The sequence below is a fragment of the Schistocerca piceifrons genome, chromosome 2 (assembly GCF_021461385.2).
Source record: "Schistocerca piceifrons isolate TAMUIC-IGC-003096 chromosome 2, iqSchPice1.1, whole genome shotgun sequence".
Lineage (NCBI taxonomy): Eukaryota > Metazoa > Arthropoda > Insecta > Orthoptera > Acrididae > Schistocerca > Schistocerca piceifrons.
In genome coordinates this window covers 711,002,770-711,023,178 of record NC_060139.1, presented here as the reverse complement: position 1 = coordinate 711,023,178, position 20,409 = coordinate 711,002,770, and the positions used below count along the sequence as shown (strand labels likewise).

The 20,409-nt window shown below is 43.0% G+C and overlaps 1 protein-coding gene across 6 annotated transcripts in view; it reads right to left on the bottom strand.

Moving 5' to 3' along the window:
• LOC124776614 (esterase FE4-like) overlaps positions 1-20,409 on the bottom strand; it is a 219,884-nt gene that overhangs the window by 104,667 nt on the left and 94,808 nt on the right. For 3 of the 6 annotated variants that reach the window (XM_047251694.1, XM_047251695.1, XM_047251696.1), the window contains 2 exons: positions 9,503-9,623; positions 2,996-3,309 (listed from right to left, as the gene is read on the bottom strand). The exons of 1 other annotated variant lie outside the window; for it this stretch is intronic. In XM_047251694.1, the coding sequence (XP_047107650.1) occupies positions 3,156-3,309; positions 9,503-9,623 (275 nt within the window). In that variant the 3' untranslated portion in view covers positions 2,996-3,155. Of the gene's footprint in view, positions 1-2,406; positions 2,444-2,995; positions 3,310-9,502; positions 9,624-20,409 lie in introns of those variants that run through there. 2 more of the 6 variants (XM_047251698.1, XM_047251699.1) reach the window with 2 other exon arrangements.

Below are 20,409 nucleotides of genomic sequence, written 5' to 3'. Positions count from 1 at the left end.
GCGTGCTAACCGCATATCAAAGACGATATTCGCAGATAATGACACAGCGACCGGTTGCTTCTGAATGACCTATCATGGCCAGAACGTGGAGTTGGTTAAAATTGATTTATAAGCTATTTTTTGTACGGAAGTTTATTTTATAGCGATAAAAGATGTGAAGTGAATTATGAGTATACGCAGCCAGTACCAACAAGACCTACAAAACAGACAATACCGTGAAACAAAGGAAGGAAATGGGAACGACGTTGTTCGCTCCATGTACCGCCGCTGAGCAGTTACAATACACGAAATAGGGTACTAAAGCGCAAATACAAATAAGAAACAATACTCCATCCACATGCCAAGCAGGAGTCGCTCTCGTGACCGATATGTTTACACGCGTCTGCTCCGTTGTAGTAGCAACCGGAAATTGAGAGGGCAGATTTTGTAGGGTTTCGAAGCCATAAACGATACCCTTGGACTTATTGCAAGCGAGGAGCATCAACAACATGGTACTCTGTCTTTACTGGTGGCTAATAGTGCTTTTGCATTTTTCGCACAGTTCACGGATTAAATAGATTTATACAGTTTGGACTGTAATCCATTTCCGTTTTCAATGGATGTACTTCTGAAATATGCAACTGAATTCATTTGTTTCAGTGTCTTATGATTGGCCTATGTGATTTCCGCTGGTCTTGTTCATGATTTAAATTTGTCGAAGCACAGGCTGAGCTTTCAGCGTCAAAAAATAGTGGAACCTTCTTGCGTTGCGAAAGTAGATGTGTCGTATCTCGATGCTCTTTTTTTCTTAGTGTTCTTCCGGGAAGGTGACATGATCTTTTGTGTTGATGTGTAGTTCTTAATGGAGACATTCGGTCATGACTTCAGTGTAAATGAGCGGCTCTTGTATGTAGTTTCCAGCAAAATCATTCTGAAGGAATGCTCCTAAGTTAATCTGAAGGAGACGTTTGCGAACTACGAGTATAAAATGCTACTGACACTTATCCAGTATTAGAAACACGATGACCTGTATGAGGAGATCTCAAGGTAACTGTAGGTCTTCTTGGCTTGCAGTTCGGGCACAAAAGCACTGATACCTTGTATGCGACTGGGACATAAGAGACAGGAACAAAATACTCTTATGAGAGAAAGATGACCTGCTCGGAACGAACTACTACTTGGATGGAATAATGTAAATATTCCAAATATTCCTCTTGTTGAACCCAAATAAGTGTATCTACCACCGCTTGACTTAAATTGGAGCTCGTCAAAAACTTTGTGAGGACTATGGACCAATCTTCACCTAGATTCATGCACTTGCGAGAGAAGTTTCCACGGATAAATTAAATAAAGCTGTAGGAAAGAATATTTGTAGGATCGAAAAAAGCGAAATAATGTCTCATGAACATTTCCTTGATTTGTTGAGCGATGTTGAAAGAACTGCATGGCTGTCCTTAAGAAATTCCTGCTAAATCTTCTTAGGCGGGAGTAGTGTAGATAACTATTGCGATATTGCACCAGAACTACTGAGACCATACCAATTCATGGAATTTAGTACGTCACTTTAACTACATTTCTTGATTGATCATTTCGACTTCTTCCTGGTCAATGTTGGCGCCGCTATTAATGAACATGGAGTGCGGTTCCATCGGGACATTTCACAAATGTACTCTGATATGTTGTTCTGAGAAGACAAGACGCGTTGCTGACGCAGTTACTTATCTGAAGATCATCCAGAGTGATCGAAACGTGTAATCGAATTAAAATGGTGTGCAACTGATACGGAAAAATAAATGAGTATTATCTGAAATATCTCTCGAATGGTTAACCGTTGTCAAGACAAATGGAGTACTGCAGTGTCGTCCAACTGGTGCTAGTTTTACGAACGACGTTCTTAAAGCCAAATATATCAGGAAACCTGGAAGTAAATTTTTTACTTTCTTCCTGTACTCTTGCGTTTCTGTTTTTTTCTGTTTGCGTATGGAAATCTTGTCCCGGGTGAGTGTCATTTTCCGTTTTTGACGCTCGTGTAATCCTTTATAAAATTCATTACTATAGGAAAACCGAAATCAATACAGAAATTCCAAAATTACATTTGAATCAGAGCCGAATTATTTTCCAGAGAAATGCCATATTGTTCTTATAATTTAAAATAAGATTTTTTTATTGTTGACTGCAACCAGAGACATCTTCTTGTAATGGAGATATTGATATCTATACATAGTGTCTTTTATTGTTCACGTGTACATGTTTCATGTATTACAATTTCCCGATACACTATTCTGGCATTAATGTACATAAAAATATTACAAAGCTCGAAAATCCATAACCGTTCTCTTTTCTGTGAGACACGGCATAGGTGGCATGATGGTATGTGGAGTAAATCAACTTTGCAGCACTTACCAGATTCACAACGCAGTTGATGATATGTTCATGTGTTTATTAACGACCAGGAGAGCAAAACCTAGAACGAAGAATCATTATATGTCGTTTAAATCATCAGATATGAAGAGGTCGTGTATTTTTACCTATCAGAGTCATCAGTAATGTTTTAGTTACTAGAATGCATGTTTTACGTTTGTCATTTAGGTCCTGTCGAAAAAATTTTGTTACAAGATTGTAGTAATATATAAGATGTACGTTGAAGCTGTATTTCTTACCTTGTTTACCAATACAGGTATCTCAGTAAATCGACAGTTAAAATTTGCTTTTGCTAGGGAATGTAATGGCTCTATTCTGGCTAGATTTCTCATGATAAATATTTTATTGGCTACCAGTATCAATAAAAGCGATTAACAGATTCAGGTACGTAGCACAACTATTCCTCTAAAAATCGGATGGGGTCTGTTGTCGCAGTAATGATCAGGCGTTTGCAGTGACAGATATTGATTTTAGCGAGCGTCAAGTGCTATTAACTTCATTTCACACAACGCCAGAGGAAACAGAGGATTGAGGAAACGAAAATAAAACTTATATGTAAAGAAATATTTGATACAAATTCATAATATTCAACCACAATACATTTGTACAATTTCTACATATGAAGAAAAGTACAATTACATAATGACGGAAAACTTTGTATCCACTTCCGATTATACGTTGTCCTTGAGGGCTCCAGTGTCATTGGTGGCAGTAAGAGAAAACACTTCACAAAACAAACTTTATAGTGTTTGCATTCACGACAGTAAGTCGTGCCAGAAGCTCATATAGGGCTCATCCATGTTCGTTGCCGTGCTTAAAGGAGATGTTATCTTTAAATAGAAGGGCGATGATGCACTGTACGTCAACCAAGTCTCAGTCAGATTGGATGCATCCTCTGGAGTTGGGTTACTGAAACAAAAATAATAGCCGTCAGCTTCGTCGGCCCATTGGGGAGCTGCTTGAATAATGATGCAGCTGAATCACCAGGATTCAACAACTGGCGGTAATGACTCGAGGGTTTGGCGACATGATAATCACGTGGCCCACGATCATAGGTCGCTGACTTGTAGGCGGTAGTCGCTTAGTCCGAACGGGAACAAAGCATTACCCGTGAGTGTTCGCTCGTTTTATGTCCCAAATATTGTATTTTTGTACGATTCATGGCACAGACATTCGTGGAGATGTGTGGTTTCGTAGCAGTGTAAATTTATTACTTCAGCCAAAATTACGTATTTATAAGTTCTGTACCAACTTAGGTTATGCTAGACCGAAAACTCACGAAAATTCTAAGCGCTTTCAGACACTAAATTTTCTCGAGTAAATGAAACGCAATGAATATTATAAACTGTTTCTCGTGCAGTGTCAACACATATAACCGTTTGGCAGCTGGATTGTTTTCGTATGAAGGAAGTTTAATTAAATTTTACGCTTGCAAGTGTTCGCTTTAAGGTGAGCTAATAAATGAGTTTTGCCGACATACTTGGGGACTTCTCTGTCGGTTTATAAACCTTTTGTTGATGCAGGCTCTGAATCGCAACAGTCAGGGAAGAGCTCCGTTATATTACGGTTGTTATAAAATAATCAACGTATTGCATATTTTTTAAGCTTTTTTTTATTTTTCAGAATATATCTAGTTGTCTGCAGAGCATGTTTTTCTTCTATGTAGGCAGTCGCTAGCCCGCTAATGCTACCTCATAGCTTTTTTTTAGTTTTAATTTTATTTATTTATTTTTTCTTCAGGGAAAACGCCTCAAGGAAACAGCAGGTGGGGAGGTAGTACGGGTCACAGCTTCTCCCATTAATATTCTTGTAACAATATCAACCATCTCTATTGCCCCTATAGAATAGAGTGGTGAGTTCACATTGTCGACAATAGAACCGTGTGCACTAACGCAAGCTGTTCCAAGATTTGTCACCGTTGCGGTAGTGCCCAGTATAACCAGGACGCGTGGCGGGTTAACGTTTCATAGTTACAACATGTACACACGACGATTTGTGTACCGCACTGGTAAGACAGTTAATGTACCCCATCATGGTCATGTATGAATGTTATGCACAGGGTGTGAGGAAGCAGGCGTATCATTTGCTGTTCTGTTATTGTTCCCCTAAGCTTTTCTTGCAAATATCTTCGGTACCGTAGCATTATTTATATAGCAGCTGCACAGAACCAAAAATATTGATATTAGCTCAGGGCTTATACAGCCTAATTGTATTACCACTTACATTCGTTTGGTTAATTACAATCCGTTGATGTAATTACACTACCTAAAAACTGTAATAATTACAAAATACAAATAATATAAAACTTTGTTATTTATGTCCAATTAGACACTATTGGACAACGCAAAGTTTCTTGATTCTTTTTCCTTTTTTCCACACTTTTGTATCTATTTTAGAATATAGCCTGCTGCGGACATCAGTCCTTTTGAAGAGGGAGGAAGGGTGATGGTGATCTCTGTCCTCAGGTCACTGAAAGTGGGAGCGTTGGCGGCGATTCATCTCTTCATCATCAGGGTGGACACCTTACGGGTGCAGCACCTGGATGGGGGTGTGCTGTACTCAAGGCAGGAAGATGTGGTAGTGTTTAGTCACCAGTAGGCATTAATGTTGGTATGGAACGTACGGGAAATGCGGAATGAAGTAAGGAGGCTTGAGGAAGTGTTCGAAGAGCTTACGTAATGTGCAGAGGGCAAGGGAATGCTGAAAGAAGTTGCAGGGGAGTATAAGAAATCGCATGAGGCTTATAGGACGCTACGAAAGCAAGTAGGACAGATGGAGGAAGCGGTGCCATGAGTAAGACAGAAACGAGGATGGCTGAACGCAGGGGGAAAAATTTTAAAGACAGTTTTTGGAATTGCAGATTAAAGCGATATAAAAGAACTGAACAACACCGTGGAAGCGGTGATGCAACTCGCAGAGGAGAGCAACGGAGGCTTGGCACGCATTTCAGATAGGGACATCGGAAGGGGAAGTCCTGAACAACGTCAGTTTCTACACACATTGGCAGGGCAGGTAGCGGAGTACGCTAAGGCATCGGAAGACGTAATAAATCGTAACCTGGGAACCCTACAGGGGCATCTAGAAGTACTAGATAGCAGGGTGGTGTTAACCAGACTTTTGCAAGGAGTAGATGACAGTGTGTGGGATGTGCAGGGAGTAATAATAAATCTGCAAGAAGCGCTGCATTACGCATTGCAAGGCCAGATAAGTACCGATTTGTTACCGCCGGAGCAATATTTACCCGGGTTGCGCAAGGCGCAGAAGGAACTACCGTCAGGGTTATACTTAATAATGGAGCCCAGCGAACAAAATTTGCCATTTTTCTACCCTGCTGCAACAGTAAGGGTAACAACTGGCCACGCACGAGTGTATATTTTGCTCCAATTCCCGATTATGGGGAAGAACGTGAGGTTTCAGTGTTACACGGTGCACCCATACCCAGTGAAGTAGGGAGCGTTGAGCAAGTTTGTGGACGCGAAAACTAAAGAGGTGTTGATGATCTCCACAACTAGAAACCGGTACGCCGAAATGGCAAGGGAGGAATTACGAAGCTGCCATAGAGGGAAGGTAATGGTATGTCCAGCCAGGATGGTAAGTACCAATCCGGACACATGCACAATGTAGTAATTTTTATCCAAGGGGAAAGTAATAGACTGTCCAAGGGACATCGTGGAGCCAGAATTGAGCTTGCAACAGGTCAGAATGCATTGGATCTTCTCCACATACGAGAATTTGGTAGTAGTAGCAAGTTGTTTTGAGCAGTAATATTTGCAGAAGCGAAACTTATAGAGCTCGACGGGAGCGGAATTTCAAGCAATGGAACTAAGTGTAACATAATAGGACCGACCTTCCTCCTGCCAGCGTCAATTGAATGTTACACAGCCACAGCTGTACTGGCCAGAAGCCACTTTAGAGTCTTTGTCAAGGCACAATCTGACCTTGTTAAATCAAACTATGGAGCCATGTCTGTTGAGATCCGTAAACCAGTTCACTTTAGAGCAAGAGGGGCGCATATCAGCTGAACAGCTTGTGCAACATATCACTCAGTATAGGGAAAGGTAACGGCAAACAACGATTATTTTGAGCACCTCTGTGCCAATTGACATCACGCCCTTAACTTTGTTATATGTTGTTTTCTTTCTGATCAGGCAGAGAGCTAATTCCAAGAGGGAACCAAGGGTAGTCCAAGTGCCAGTGGGTTGGATACCGAGGACGTGAGACGAGTAGGTAAAGGGTTGATCGACCAGTGGTCGTTCAGTAAGGAATTTTTACGCTTTGTTTCACCCAAAGAAGTTAAGAGCTAGTTAGGGGTCGATCCGGGGCCAGGTCTTTCTGAAGATGAGAATAATGTAGCGGCACCACCGTTTAGGAAAGTTAGTTTTGTGCAATAGTCTGACCACAAGCTACAGCCAGGTGTGGGCCGGATTGCAGTGAGATACGAATACCAACAGTTGCGAAGTAGAATAGAGACCACAGGGCTATCAGATTGCTGAAAGAGTATACATAGCGGTTTTGCATGTCGCAAATCGCAGGCAGAAGGGGCCCACTGGCCAAACTAGCGTGTTATGAGTACGTGACACGAAGCGGTGCATATGGCAAAACAGAGGCGCACAGCTGCATACAAATAGGTGCGGGTTTCTAACAAGATTCATTTAAGTGTGGCAACTCTCCCGGATAGTGGGGCATGTCACACCACCAGCTACACGCAACAGCAGATGGGGCGCCAGCGCTCCAGTCGATGGATTGACGCTGGTTTGACCCTCTGAGGACAACGCGGTGTCCGTAGTCAGTCAGTGGTGGGCCATTCCATGGCTCGCTACCGCGGGCAGTCGTCCTGGCTTCCAACACATGCCGGAGGCATCCTGAGGCGAGCGCCACAGATTCGGACGCCATATCGCGGGCTCTTGTTGTTGCTGCAACCTCAGCCACGCCAGTGAGAAGCCCGCAGCTGGCCGCCTGCGGCTCACACCGAGCAGCGCTGAGTCAGCAGGGATGCAGACCGCGGAGTCGACTGTTGGCATCCTGACGATACAGCAACTTAGCTGGCGTAGAAGGCCGACACACAGTTCATGCGCGGGTCACTGAGGCAGCCATTGTGCACCAAGCAGTTTCGCACACAGTGAAGTGGTGTCCTCAGCATTGCAGGACTCAGCGACACACACCAAGAGAAACATAGCAATGTAGTTGGAAACAATAAATCACTAGGAAAGCTCAGACAAGTGTTAATACAGTGCTTTCTACTTCTTCCCTCTACATTTGGTCATCCTGATACATTCGGTGGCAGAAGTAGCTACTGCAGATTTATCACAAGTTACAAAAACTAACAAAGTAAGAGCGCTTACAGAAAAATGAAACTTGTGGTGTCGGTAGCTTTTCCTAATGCACTAGACTCTGATGCCACATTAGTATTTGAAGATGGAGGTACAAGGAAAAAGGCCGATTGTGAGGTCTAGTTAGAGATAGGCAGTCCAAATTAATGAAGATCACAAGAGTAGGAGTAACGTTGGATGCAATGGTGAGAGAAAAGCTATTCCAGGACAGAAATAAATGGAGGAAGATCTTTCACTGAGTTCCTACCCTGCTCAGTGGGTCTTGAAGTTGTTGTTTTTGTTGTTGTTGTGGTCTTCAGTCCTGAGACTGGTTTGATGCAGCTCTCCATGCTACTCTATTCTGCGCAAGCTTCTTCATCTCTCAATACCCACTGCAACCTTCATCCTTCTGAATCTGCTTAGTGTATTCATCTCTTGGTCTCCCTCTACGATTTTTACCCTCCACGCTGCCCACCAATACTAAATTTGTGATCCCTTGGTGCCCCAGAACATGTCCTACCAACCGATCCCTTCTTCTAGTCCAGTTGTGCCACAAATTTCTCTTCTCCCCAATTCTATTCAGTACCTCCTCAATAGTTATGTGATGTACTCATCTAATCTTCAGCATTCTTCTGTAGCACCACGTTTCGAAAGCTTCTATTCTCTTCTTGTCTAAACTATTTATCGTCAACGTTTCACTTCCATACATGGCTAAACTCCATACAAATACTTTCAGAAACAACTTCCTGACACTTAAATCTATACTCGATGTTAACAAATTTCTCTTCTTCAGAAACGCTTTCCTTGCCATTGCCACTCTACGTTTTATACCTCTCTACTTCGACCATCATCAGTTATTTTACTCCTCAAATAGCAAATTTCATCTCCTACTTTACGTGTCTCATTTCCTAATGTAATTCCCTCACCATCACACGATTTAATTCGACTATCTTCCATTATCCTCGTTTTGCTTTTGTTGATGTTCATCTTATATCCTTCTGTCAAGACACTGACGATTCCATTCAACTGCTCTTCCAGGTCCTTTGCTGTCTCTGACAGAATTATAATGTGATCGACAAACCTCAAAATTTTTAATTTTTCTCCATGAATTTTAATTCCTAACCCGAATTTTTGCTTTGTTTCCTTTACTACTTGCTCGGCTTACAGATTGAATAACATTGGGGATAGGCTACAAACCTGTCTCACTCCCTTCCCAACCACTGCATCCCTTTTATGTAACTCGACTGTTATAGCTGCCGTCCGGTTTCCGTAGAAATGGTAAATAGCCTTTCGCTTCCTGTATTTGACCCCTGCCGCCTTCATAATTTTAAAGAGAGTATTCCAGTCAACATTGTCAAAAGCTTTCTCCAAGTCTACAAGTGCTAGAAACGCAGGTTTGCATTTCCTTGATCTATCTTCTAAGATAAGTCGTAGTGTCGGTATTGCCTCACGTATTTCAATTTTTCTATGGAATCCAACCTGATCTTTCCCGAGGTCGGCTTCTACCAGTTCTTGATGTTGATAACTTTAAAAACGAGTGCTGGTTCTGATGATGTAATTTTATATATAACCAATTAAAGACTTATCAAATCAGAAAATCATGACAACGGTATTTTATATAATAGAAGTCTTTTGCTGTGTATTGAAAACTGTTGATTCAAGTTTTGCACCAACAATAGCTTGTTACTGAGCACACAGTATGGACTATATGGTCACTAAATTATACTCAACAGGTAAGGTGATGAACTCTAATACAACAAGAGCAAAATAAATTTAAAAAATTACATACTTACTCGTATTTTGCAAAATTTGCAAACATTTCTATCATTTGATCCCTGATCATAATTCCATCTGGGTCTGCATCCGGCGTTTTAGTTGTGAACAGAATAGCCACAGTATCATCGTGAGCCGCACCTGGAAACGCATTGTAGACGATCCGTTAAGGTAGTCTGTGAATTTTCAGCAGTAATGTTCTAATCTTGTTCTATTCCCTGCCTATCTGTAGACAACGTTGTCGTCCAATACTCTCCACAGGTTTAAAGACAATACAGATAGTGCAGTTCTTCCGTCTTTCTGTCCCAGTTTTTCTTTGTTCTCCCTGCGCCCGGCCGTAAAACGCGTCATTACATTACATGAATCGGATTCCATGTACCCCATTAAGAATGTTCCCTGTAATATGGAAAAAAATACATGCATGTGAATTTTACTTAGGTACAATCGGTACGCATAAGACAGAATGCGCTGCCTAATATGCTCCAAAATGCCGCGCATAATAACCAGATCCTTCTGGGGCTCATAACTCTGTTTCTATTGGCGATAGAAAGGTGGGGTGGTAGCAGATTCATTGGGCTAGGGACGATTTGTATACCCAACATAGGTCGAATCTCTCTGACAGGTATATGGAACTAAAGGTGACCTTTAGAGCAGGTCAGACTGGAACACAATGGTTCGGAAGTGAACAGCCTCTGAGCACCTTAATGCAATGTTTAACGACTATTTTTATGTTACGCAGGCATACATTGATATGAATGTAACAGAGTTCAATCAGATGCTCTTAGACAAGGGCCTTAAGCCACTTTGTAATCCTACAAATATGCAGAAAAATAGTAATTAAATATTTCGATCAAAATCTTTGGCTGAATTTGAGTTAAGCAAAACAATCTTTAAAAACATTTAACATCACTACAAATATAAAAGGGAAAATTATTAAAACTTCAGCAGATGGTATTAATTCTGAAACGGCCGAATGTAGCTCCATAAGAATGTAAACCAGACATCGAGAATTGCCCCTCGATGAACCGTCTATACAGCAAACATAAAAAATACGGGGAAACATGCAGAATTAGCAAATGTTAGGCTTTTCTTAAATTATACGACCATCTAACCATTGAAACTTCTTAATCTGCAATATAATAAACGACTAAGGGGACGTTGCTCTTTCTTAGAATACACAGTCCACGTCGAGTCAGGTTGCATCAATAAATCACTGTATGACAAACTGCCGATTGGCTTCTGTCTCGGGTTCTTCATCCAACGTTCGTCTGATGATTTTACTGACGTTTCGCGAGCATGGGTGGCTGACATTGTCAAAGCTTGACCCTCCATTGCCGGTGGTGAACTGGAGCCGAGCTCGCGGCCGCAGACTGTATGTACCTGGCGCGCCAACGTCCGAGGGCTTCTCCTCGGTCATTTCTGGTGCGATTCTCCTCTTGCTACCATCGACGGTCGTTTGCTGCAGTAGGGGAAGCCACGATCCGTTTACCTTAAGGCTTTCCTCTTTCTTGTTGAAACTGTTCACGTGTTTTTGTATTTCTACAGCTTCTCTGAACAAGCACGTGTGATAATGCTTCTCTAAAACCAGAACATCCGTGTCGGTGAATTTTATTACGTGGTCGGTCTCACTCAGTGCGTGCTCTGCCACGGCCGATTTCTCCACCTGCCCCAACCTGAAATGTCGCTTATGTTCTTTGATCCTGGCGTTGATTGATCGTCCAGTCATTCCGACATAAACTTTTCCGCATGTGCATGGTATACGGTATATTCCCGACATTGCAAGTGGGTCCCTTTTCTCCTTTGCCGACCTAAGACACTCTCTGATCTTCCTTGTCGGTTTGAAAATCGTCTTTACGCCATGTTTGCGCAATATATGGCCGATTCTGTCCTTCACTCTGGGAATGTATGGCAGAAATGTAGGAGCCTATTCACAACAGCCCAAGCACATCGTATCTACGTCAGAATGGAACGAGCTTCTCTTCGTGAGCGAATTCATACAACACTGAGAGACTTGGCAAAGACGGATCAGGAACTTCTGGACATTTTCTATCAACTAAGTAGCAGAAATCATCGAGACGAGTGGTACAAGATCGACAGCATCACGCACAGGAGCATGCAGAACGAATTCGGGCGCTGCACCGAGCGACAGAAGAAAATGTTTGAAAGATGCCGGAAGCAGACCGACAAGGCGATTCCCGACATGTCACACACTGTGGTCAACCTCACTGAACGACAATTGACCGAAGAGGAAGTGTCTGTTCTTCAAAAAGCAGGGAATTTCGCTGTCATCCCGAGAACTATACCTATGGAGGACATAATTTCCAACACCGAAGCGGCCATTCGGACCCTTCCTTGTGAAAGGGCAGAGGAAATGCGCACTGAAACAGCCAAGGTACTGCGCCGAGCAAAACCACCAGCTTGCAACGTGAAGAAAGAAGACGTACAAGCCATTAAGAATCTCAGCTCCGACAAGGGTATATTGGTACTGCCTGCCGATAAGGAGAATGTGACCGTCGTAATGAAGACCGAAGATTATGTGCAAAAGGTCCGAGACCTATTAGATCCGGCGACGTACCGAAAACTAAGCGCAGATACGACGCAGCGTGTCACACGGAATATGAATCGATTAATGAAGGCGTCTTGTCTGCCGGCGGACATACAGAGAAACCTGCGCAACACAGAAGCCCTACCATCTCGGCTGTATGGCTTACCCAAGAAGATCCATATGAACAACATTCCACTAAGACCAATTGTTAGCGCTCCTGGCTCACTGACGTATAAACTGGCAAACCACTTGGCCTCTCTGCTCCAGCCACACGTGGGGAAGACCGACACATACATAAAGGACTCAGGACATTTGATTGAGAAGCTGAAGAAACAGAAACTTGCACCAAACGACATCCTGGTCAGCTTTGATGTTATTTCTTTGTTTAAGAAAGTGCCAATCAGTGACACTCTGGAGCACACCGGTTCCATTTTCCCGCAAGACATCACAAAGCTCTTCCATGCATGTCTCACCACGAGCTATTTCACATAGAATGGCGATTTCTACGAAGAGCTGGAAGGCGTCGCCATTGGTAGCCCTATTAGTACAGTGATGGCCAACCTCTTCATGGAACATTTCGAAGCACAGGCACTGGACTCGGCGACTTGCAAACCTAAGGTGTGGTTCAGATACGTCGATGATACTTTCGTTGTGTGGAGCCCAGGTGAAGAACAGCTCGGTGACTTCCTAAGACACTTGAACAGCCTCCATGCCAACATAAAATTGACCATGGAAGTAGAAAAGGACAAAAAACTGTCATTTCTAGATGTGCTGATCACAAGGGATCGCGAAAACGTGGGACACAGCTTGTATCGAAAACCGACACACATGGACCGATACCTGCACAAAAAAATGGTTCAAGTGGCTCTGAGAACTATGGGACTTAACATCTATGGTCATCAGTCCTCTAGAACTTAGAACTACTTAAACCTAACTAACCTAAGGACATCACACAACACCCAGTCATCACGAGGCAGAGAAAATCCCTGACCCCGCCGGGAATCGAACCCGGGAACCCGGGCGTGGGAAACGAGAACGCTACCGCGATACCTGCACAAACTATCAAACCACACCCGAGCAATAAAAGAGGCATGATTAATACACTCGTAACGCGAGCAGGACGAATATGTGAGCCGCAGCACCTCAGAAGCGAAATGCAACACCTGAAAAGTGTTTTGAGGAGCAATGGGTACTCCACAAATGATATTAGAAGTGTAACAGAGCCAAACACTCGGCGAAGTTAGGATTCAGAAAAAGAAATGTCGGGTACGGCCTTTCTGCCATACATTCCCAGAGTGAAGGACAGAATCGGCCGTGTATTGCGCAAACATGGCGTAAAGACGATTTTCAAACCGACAAGGAAGATCAAAGAGTGTCTTAGAGCCGCAAAGGAGAAAAGGGACCCACTTTCAATGTCGGAAATATATCGTATACCATGCACATACGGAAAAGTTTATGTCGGAATGACTGGACGATCAATCAACACCAGGATCAAAGAACATAAGCGACATTGCAGGTTGGGGCAGGTGGAGAAATCGGCCGTGGCAGAGCACGCACTGAGTGAGACCGACCACGTAATAAAATTCACCGACACGGAAGTTCTGACTGTAGAGAAGCATTATCACACGCGCTTGTTCAGAGAAGCTGTTGAAATACAAAAACACATGAACAGTTTCAACAAGAAAGAGGAAAGCCTTAAGGTAAACGGATCGTGGCTTCCCCTACTGCAGCAAACGACCGTCGATGGTAGCAAGGGGAGAACCGCACCAGAAATGACCGAGGAGAAGCCCTCGGACGTTGGCGCGCCAGGTGCATACAGTCTGCGGCCGCGAGCTCGGCTCCAGTTCACTACCGGCAGTGGAGGGTCAAGCTTTGACAATGCCAGCCACTCGTGCTGGCGAAACGCCAGTGAAATCATTAGATGAACGTCGACCGAAGCCAATAGGCACTTTGTCAACAAGTGGCCACGAAAGCTTTAACAATTTTGTAAATCACAGTATGTATAAAGTTCCTAATAGTTTAAGCCGTTATCGGTTATGTTAAACAAGTAATTCACAGGCAAGTAAACAATGAATTTTATCGAGTGTCGCCCAGTTGAAAATCAGCAGCTTCCAACAAATTTAACAAACAATGAGTTACGCACAATGGTGGGCAACTCAAGAGGATCAGAACATGTTACAGAACGGGCTTTACCAACCCATCCCTGAGTACATACATACATTATTTGGTAGAAGCTGTCCTGGAGCTAGGCAAGGACTTGAAGCAGCCTTAAGGTAAATTTCCTTGGCACCAACAGTCTTCAAGGACATACATAAACCCTGCCTATTCTCTCACACCAACCCTACTTGCACAGGCTTCTACAGCAGATGAAAGACGCAGTTAAAGATTACACTGCCTTACTGTTCCGTGAGTGCAGCTCATAACGGCTACCCAAGGCGCACAAATAACTGCCACTGATAATCCTCTGTGCGCACAGACCACTTGAGCCCGTTTCAAAACCACGCAAGCGAGAGTACGCAATCCTGTAGAGTCACGAGGAATCCCCCAAATGCCGGCCGGTGTGGTCGTGCGGTTCTAGGCGCTTCAGTCTGGAACCGCGTGACCGCTACGGTCGCAGACTCCAATCCTGCCTCGGGCATGGATGTGTGTGATGTCCTTAGGTTAGTTAGGTTTAAGTAGTTCTAAGTTCTAGGGGACTGATGACCATAGATGTTAAGTCCCATAGTGCTCAGAGCCATTTGAACCAATCCCCCAAATAAATAGTCTGACAGTCATAACCCAACGGGCCTCAGCCCAGAGAGACGGAATGAATAGGCTCACCGAAGTCAGAAAGATGTACATCGCGCAAGTCCACGGGTGCAGCTTGTCACATCACTCCCGAGCAGGCAGCAAAGCATCGACCCGCCCATCCACAAGCGACTCCACATTCCGTCGGCCTATTCCGGAGGTGCTGTTTGCTCGACAAGACGGGCCCAGCGATCCACTAACCGGCCTCAGCGACACCAAAATGCTTGCTGCAGGGCGTTAATCAACGCTTCCTGTGTGCTGCGATCGACCTCATTTGCTCGATTCGCGGTGGTTCAAAATGGCTCTGGGCACTATGGGACTTAACTTCGGAGGTCATCAGTCCCCTAGAACTTGGAACTACTTAAACCTAACTAACCTAAGGACATCACACACAGCCATGCCCGAGGCAGGATTCGAACCTGCGACCGCAGCGGTCGCGCGGTTCCAGACTGTAGCGCCTAGAACCGCTCGGCCACCTCGGCCGGCGATTCGCGGTGGCTTAAGAACTTTCCGCACTGGTGCGAGAGCGTACCAGCCGGCAGGAGGATAAAATCCTTGTATCTGCGATCCGCTGCTAGGAAGTATCGATTGGCCGTATCAGGAAGGATCGTCTTAGTACCAGTATCTTACAGCACAGTGTTGAAATACGAACATTACACACTTGCTCCTGCCTAGGCAAACAGAGCATATCGTTTGGCATGGGCGATTCCTTAAAAAGACCTCCTTCCACAAACAAGGCGCTGTCTTTATATTTTTTTCGTACTGAAACCTAGCCGTGGATTCTAAGACGGCTATACACAGAAAGTGGCTGCAATTTTTAAGACATATTCCAAAGACCCGTATCTCGAACAAGCTTGAAAATTTGATTGATATCTTTGTCCGTATACTAGATAAAGAAGTTCAAAGCTCCCTATTCTACACTTAAAATACGCACATAAAAGCTGGTGTGTGCCGGAAACGTAGGTAATAAAATGGCGTACCACGGAGATATATGCTGTTAAATGCCTTCTTTATCATCAGTAGGATTTTGAGAACGCCATATTGTAGTACTGAAACACATGCAAAATTTTTGTACACCTATAATCTGATCTGAAGAATAAAATTTGTTTTGCGTTATTTCAGTTTCACATTAGTAAACTATCAAAATTTTACTGACTCGTAAAGTTCCTTTCGTGATGAGTGATATATCCTGTTGTGGGATGGAAAAGAAGGGAATCATCGACATGTTATTCGTGTCTATTTTCCTTAGCACCTTTAAAAATGTTCAGAAGAGTTTTGACATGCAAATATTTTCTCGCTTTTTTGTGCTCAGAGAGAAGGGTATAAAGGAAGTGCGAAAGAGAGGGAATAATAAGTACTGGCAGATAGTAGACAGTGCTTATCGTACAGAAAGAACGAAGGAAACAACAGCAATATGAGAGAAAGAGAGGGACACAGTGGCAGTGAAGCGTATTTAAAAGTACACACTATTTTATATGTAGAGCAACCACAGCCGAAGTATTCCCTGATTTGAGAAGAAAATACCGCGGCGAGTGTTAGAAATCTTTGTTGGCGAACAACACCAGTTTCGCAATTTAAATTTGCATGTTTAGGTGCTCCAAGAAAAACGATAGTATTAAAACCGAATAAAGCCAGTCCCAACGTATATATCCAGGTATTTAAAACTTCTGACTCACGAATGTGCAGTCGTCTATGACAAAATGTATTGGGGGCTAGGGCCATCCCCAATCTCCGTTGCATACAGCCTGGGGACGAAGCGTTGCAGTTGCCGGCGCCAACTACTAGCTGCCGAGCTGATAGGTATGAGCGACTTACAGCGATGGAATAGTGCGTTGCCGGCCGATGTGACCGTGGGGTTCTAGGCGCTTCAGTCTGGAACCGTGTGACCGCTACGATCGCAGGTTCGAATCCTGCTGCGGGCATGGATGTGTGTGATGTCCTTAGGTTAGTTAGGTTTAAGTAGTTCTAAGTTCTAGGGGACTGATGACCATAGATGTTAAGTCCCTAGTCCTCAGAGCCATTTGAACCATATTTTTGAATAGTGCGTTGGTCATCAAACTGTGGCCTGTGGGCCACTTGCGGCTCGAAACAAGTACTCGTGCAACCTGCGGTTCTCAGTCGAGTCTAAAAACGTCAATAAACCTTAATAGCTACTTAAGAATATAGTTTTCGTGCTCATCAGGAAAGAGATATACCTACAGAGACAGTCATATTTTCGAATGAGGGTAATTTTAATTAACGTTCGCGAAATCGGCAGTGAGCTAAGTGAAGTTGGCCGCTTGTGTCAGGGACAGAGGTGTAAGCAGCACGGCCGCAGGAGGTTTAGAGGATGTGTCAGGGGGAATACTTACTTGTCTGTCTTCAAGTGCTGCCCACTCACGTGCGTGCTTACGTGGTACCGATCAGTTGCAATGGTATAAATTTCAAACGGAAGCAAAGTGGATTCATGAATGATTATTATAGAGGCGGTCATTTTCTAATATGGTACATATGTGTAGCACGGCATATGAAATTAAATTAAGGGTGTTGCAATACATCGCAATGAGTAGAAGCAAAATCACACTCAAAATCTTTAATAAACATTAATGATACTATTTCATACTCGTACTGCATAAATCATTTAAATATAAGTACAATTACTGTTTTTAATCAATTAATCAACCGCTCACACAGAAAACACAACCCTTTGTCCTGAAATTACAGTGACGTAGCTGGGTGATTGCAGAAGGTGGCAGATATCTGAAACACGGAACACTTGACACAAAATATTCCGATAGGTGCCGACTTTTAAGGATCATGACCGGTTCTCAGGGCCGGCGGCCAACTTGTCGCTTTCTTACTGTAGCTAGTCTTTTGGCGGCTCAGGGCATACTAACTGATGTACACGCCCGTATAGCTGTGCGTGCCAAAGACATGCTCCAGGACGGGGAGGTGTGCTGACGCAGATCGGATCCACCCGTTGGCTTAACGACGAGGGTCGTTTGCCGGCTGACGTAGATGTGGTTATTAGGCGGTTTCCCACATTCCACTAGGTGAATACCAGGTTGGTACCCAAGTGCCGCCTCAGTTAAACTGTTCACAAATATTTAAAATTCTTTTGCCCGCTTTAATGTAAATAACACTGCACGCAGACAGCTGGGGTGCACATGTTCCGTCCCGTGGGTAACGTGGAGGCGACGGGAAGTGTACCTGTCTGTCTTTTAAATAAACCGTGCCAAACCCGTAAATAACGATACGGACCCTGCGCCGATGCGGGACAAAGACACAAGAAAAAGGAGAAGACATAGTAATGTATGTAGGTTATCAGTAAATAATAAGATGGGAACATACGTGGCCCAAGATGCCACCCCACAATGTCAGTATTGGCTCTTGAGCAAATAAGTTTGACGACTAGTGTGTGAAAGCGATTTACAGTTAGGAGATTTCGCGGGAGTAAGAAGTGCGTTGCATGTTAAAAAAGGCGCGAATGTGTTCTAATACAAAAATTTTTGGGAATTTTTTTAAAAATGTTGAGTAAGGTAGATTGAGGTAGCTGGCACCCCACTTTTCAGTCAGTCTCTTAAAGAAGAACATAATCGTCTTTCTTGTGTTCCGATAGGAGCATTTTGCCGCGGGTACAGTAAACTGACTCAGCTTTGTAAAATATTCTAGTATTACAATGCTAATATTAGGGTAAGGTGACATAAAGTGGTCACTGCCAGTCCTTTGACCTGAATCTTACTGCTGCCCGCCGCGATGTGCTGATACTAGCGCTAATATACTCGTGCATTATCATTCTTGTCAGTGAGTTTGATAGTGGAAAGCTGTTCCGTTATTTCTTAGTAAAAACTTTTCTGATTTTCAGTCGCCTGACGTAAGGTAAGTTACTTATATCTCTATTGTTACCTCATTCACACGTGCAGTATTAATATTTCACAATATCAATCTTTAAAAAGCGTTTTTTGGCCTGCTAATGTAGTTCGTTGTTGTTTCTTTCGGTCTGATATAGTCAGTTACTTTCATTATCATACATAATTCCGTAAATCAGAGTGACTTCTAAACCCTTTTATTTACAAAGATATCATCCGGAATTCTGTCCATTTGTTAGCAATTTGAATTAATTAATGTATCTAATGAAAATGGGATATCGTTTACGCGTAAACAACAAAGATCCAAAATTCAGTCCTGTGTTACACCACGTCAGTTCCGAGCACCTGCTGCTACGTGATCAGTATGGTAATCATACACGCTGCTTTCTGTCAGGCAGATAAGTAAAAGCCAGGGACAGGCTGTATGCACCATTCCATTTTATTTTCATTTTAACACGAAAAAACACACAAGTAGTCGTTTTAGCTAGATCACAAATTGTTCTTAATGGCAAAAATTTGTTATTTATTAACTCTAATCGATCGTCTGTGGACAGAACTATAGCATACTCTATCGATAGCCGTTTTCGAACTGTAGTTATTTGCTACTGCGAAGTTTTTCTCTGTTGCTCTTTTATAATGTTACTGTGTATAATTTTACCGAAATAATTTGATAATGCTGGCAAAATGAAGTGGTTGGTAATTCCCTACTGTTTTAGCTCGCCTCTTTCCTGTAAGGGCCTAGCATTATTATATTTATGTCTGAGAGGATACCACGGTGAAGAAATCGTAATACAAGCTCAGTTTAAGATCATTTGACCATGAGACCAGTGATTTTGTCTTAATCGCATCAAAATTTATCTTTTAAGGCAGTTTATAACGCTTAATACATTTTGTAGACGTAAGATGCGGATGAATTTTATCAAACTTGTTTTGGAGTCCTTTTCTAATAAATGAAGAATATGTTATGTGTTCAAACCTAAGTTAGTAACCACTGGCAGAAGAAGTTAAGCGTGCGTCAATTTGGGCTCTATGTATGAGTAGCCCATTACTTACTTTTAATCACAGGCCATCATACACTTTTCAAAACTTCGTGCCAAAAGCAAGAAGGATATATGTAACTGAAAAGTACTTCAAACTAGATTTTAGTTACCGTACATGAAATTACAAAGATGATCAGGAATATAGAACTGTTCAGATCATTGACTTCATGAAAGTAGTGGTGTGCAACGGGGCTATGTTTTACGATCAGAATCTCTAAACATATTGCTGATAATTAATCTTAGACGTAGTTTCTGTCTGAGTCGTAAAGGGATCAACACTGGTTGGTAAGGAACTTAACGGCCAAGTTGGTAACGAAATATATTATAGGTATATCCTATGAGTCATGCCAACATGGTGGCCTCTGAGTCAGCGGTATCCGTCATTTTTTGAAGGCGAGTTGCGTACTGGACGCGAAATGTGATCCGCAAACGTCTAGCACAAGTATAGAACATAGAGTTGCCTATAAAACGGGTACTAGATTTATGTCTTCACTTTGTCAAAACTGAGCACCTTGTACAGTCGTTTAGGCAATGGAATCAATCTATGGAAATATGAGGTTTGAATCCCGGTACAACCATGCAGATTTAGATTTTCCGTGGGTTCTCTAAACAGATTAAAACGAATGTCTGGATGAACTATTAAAAACCATTCGGAAAGTTTCTCTTTCCATCCTTTGTAATCAGAAGCTGCTCTCCGTGTCTAACAG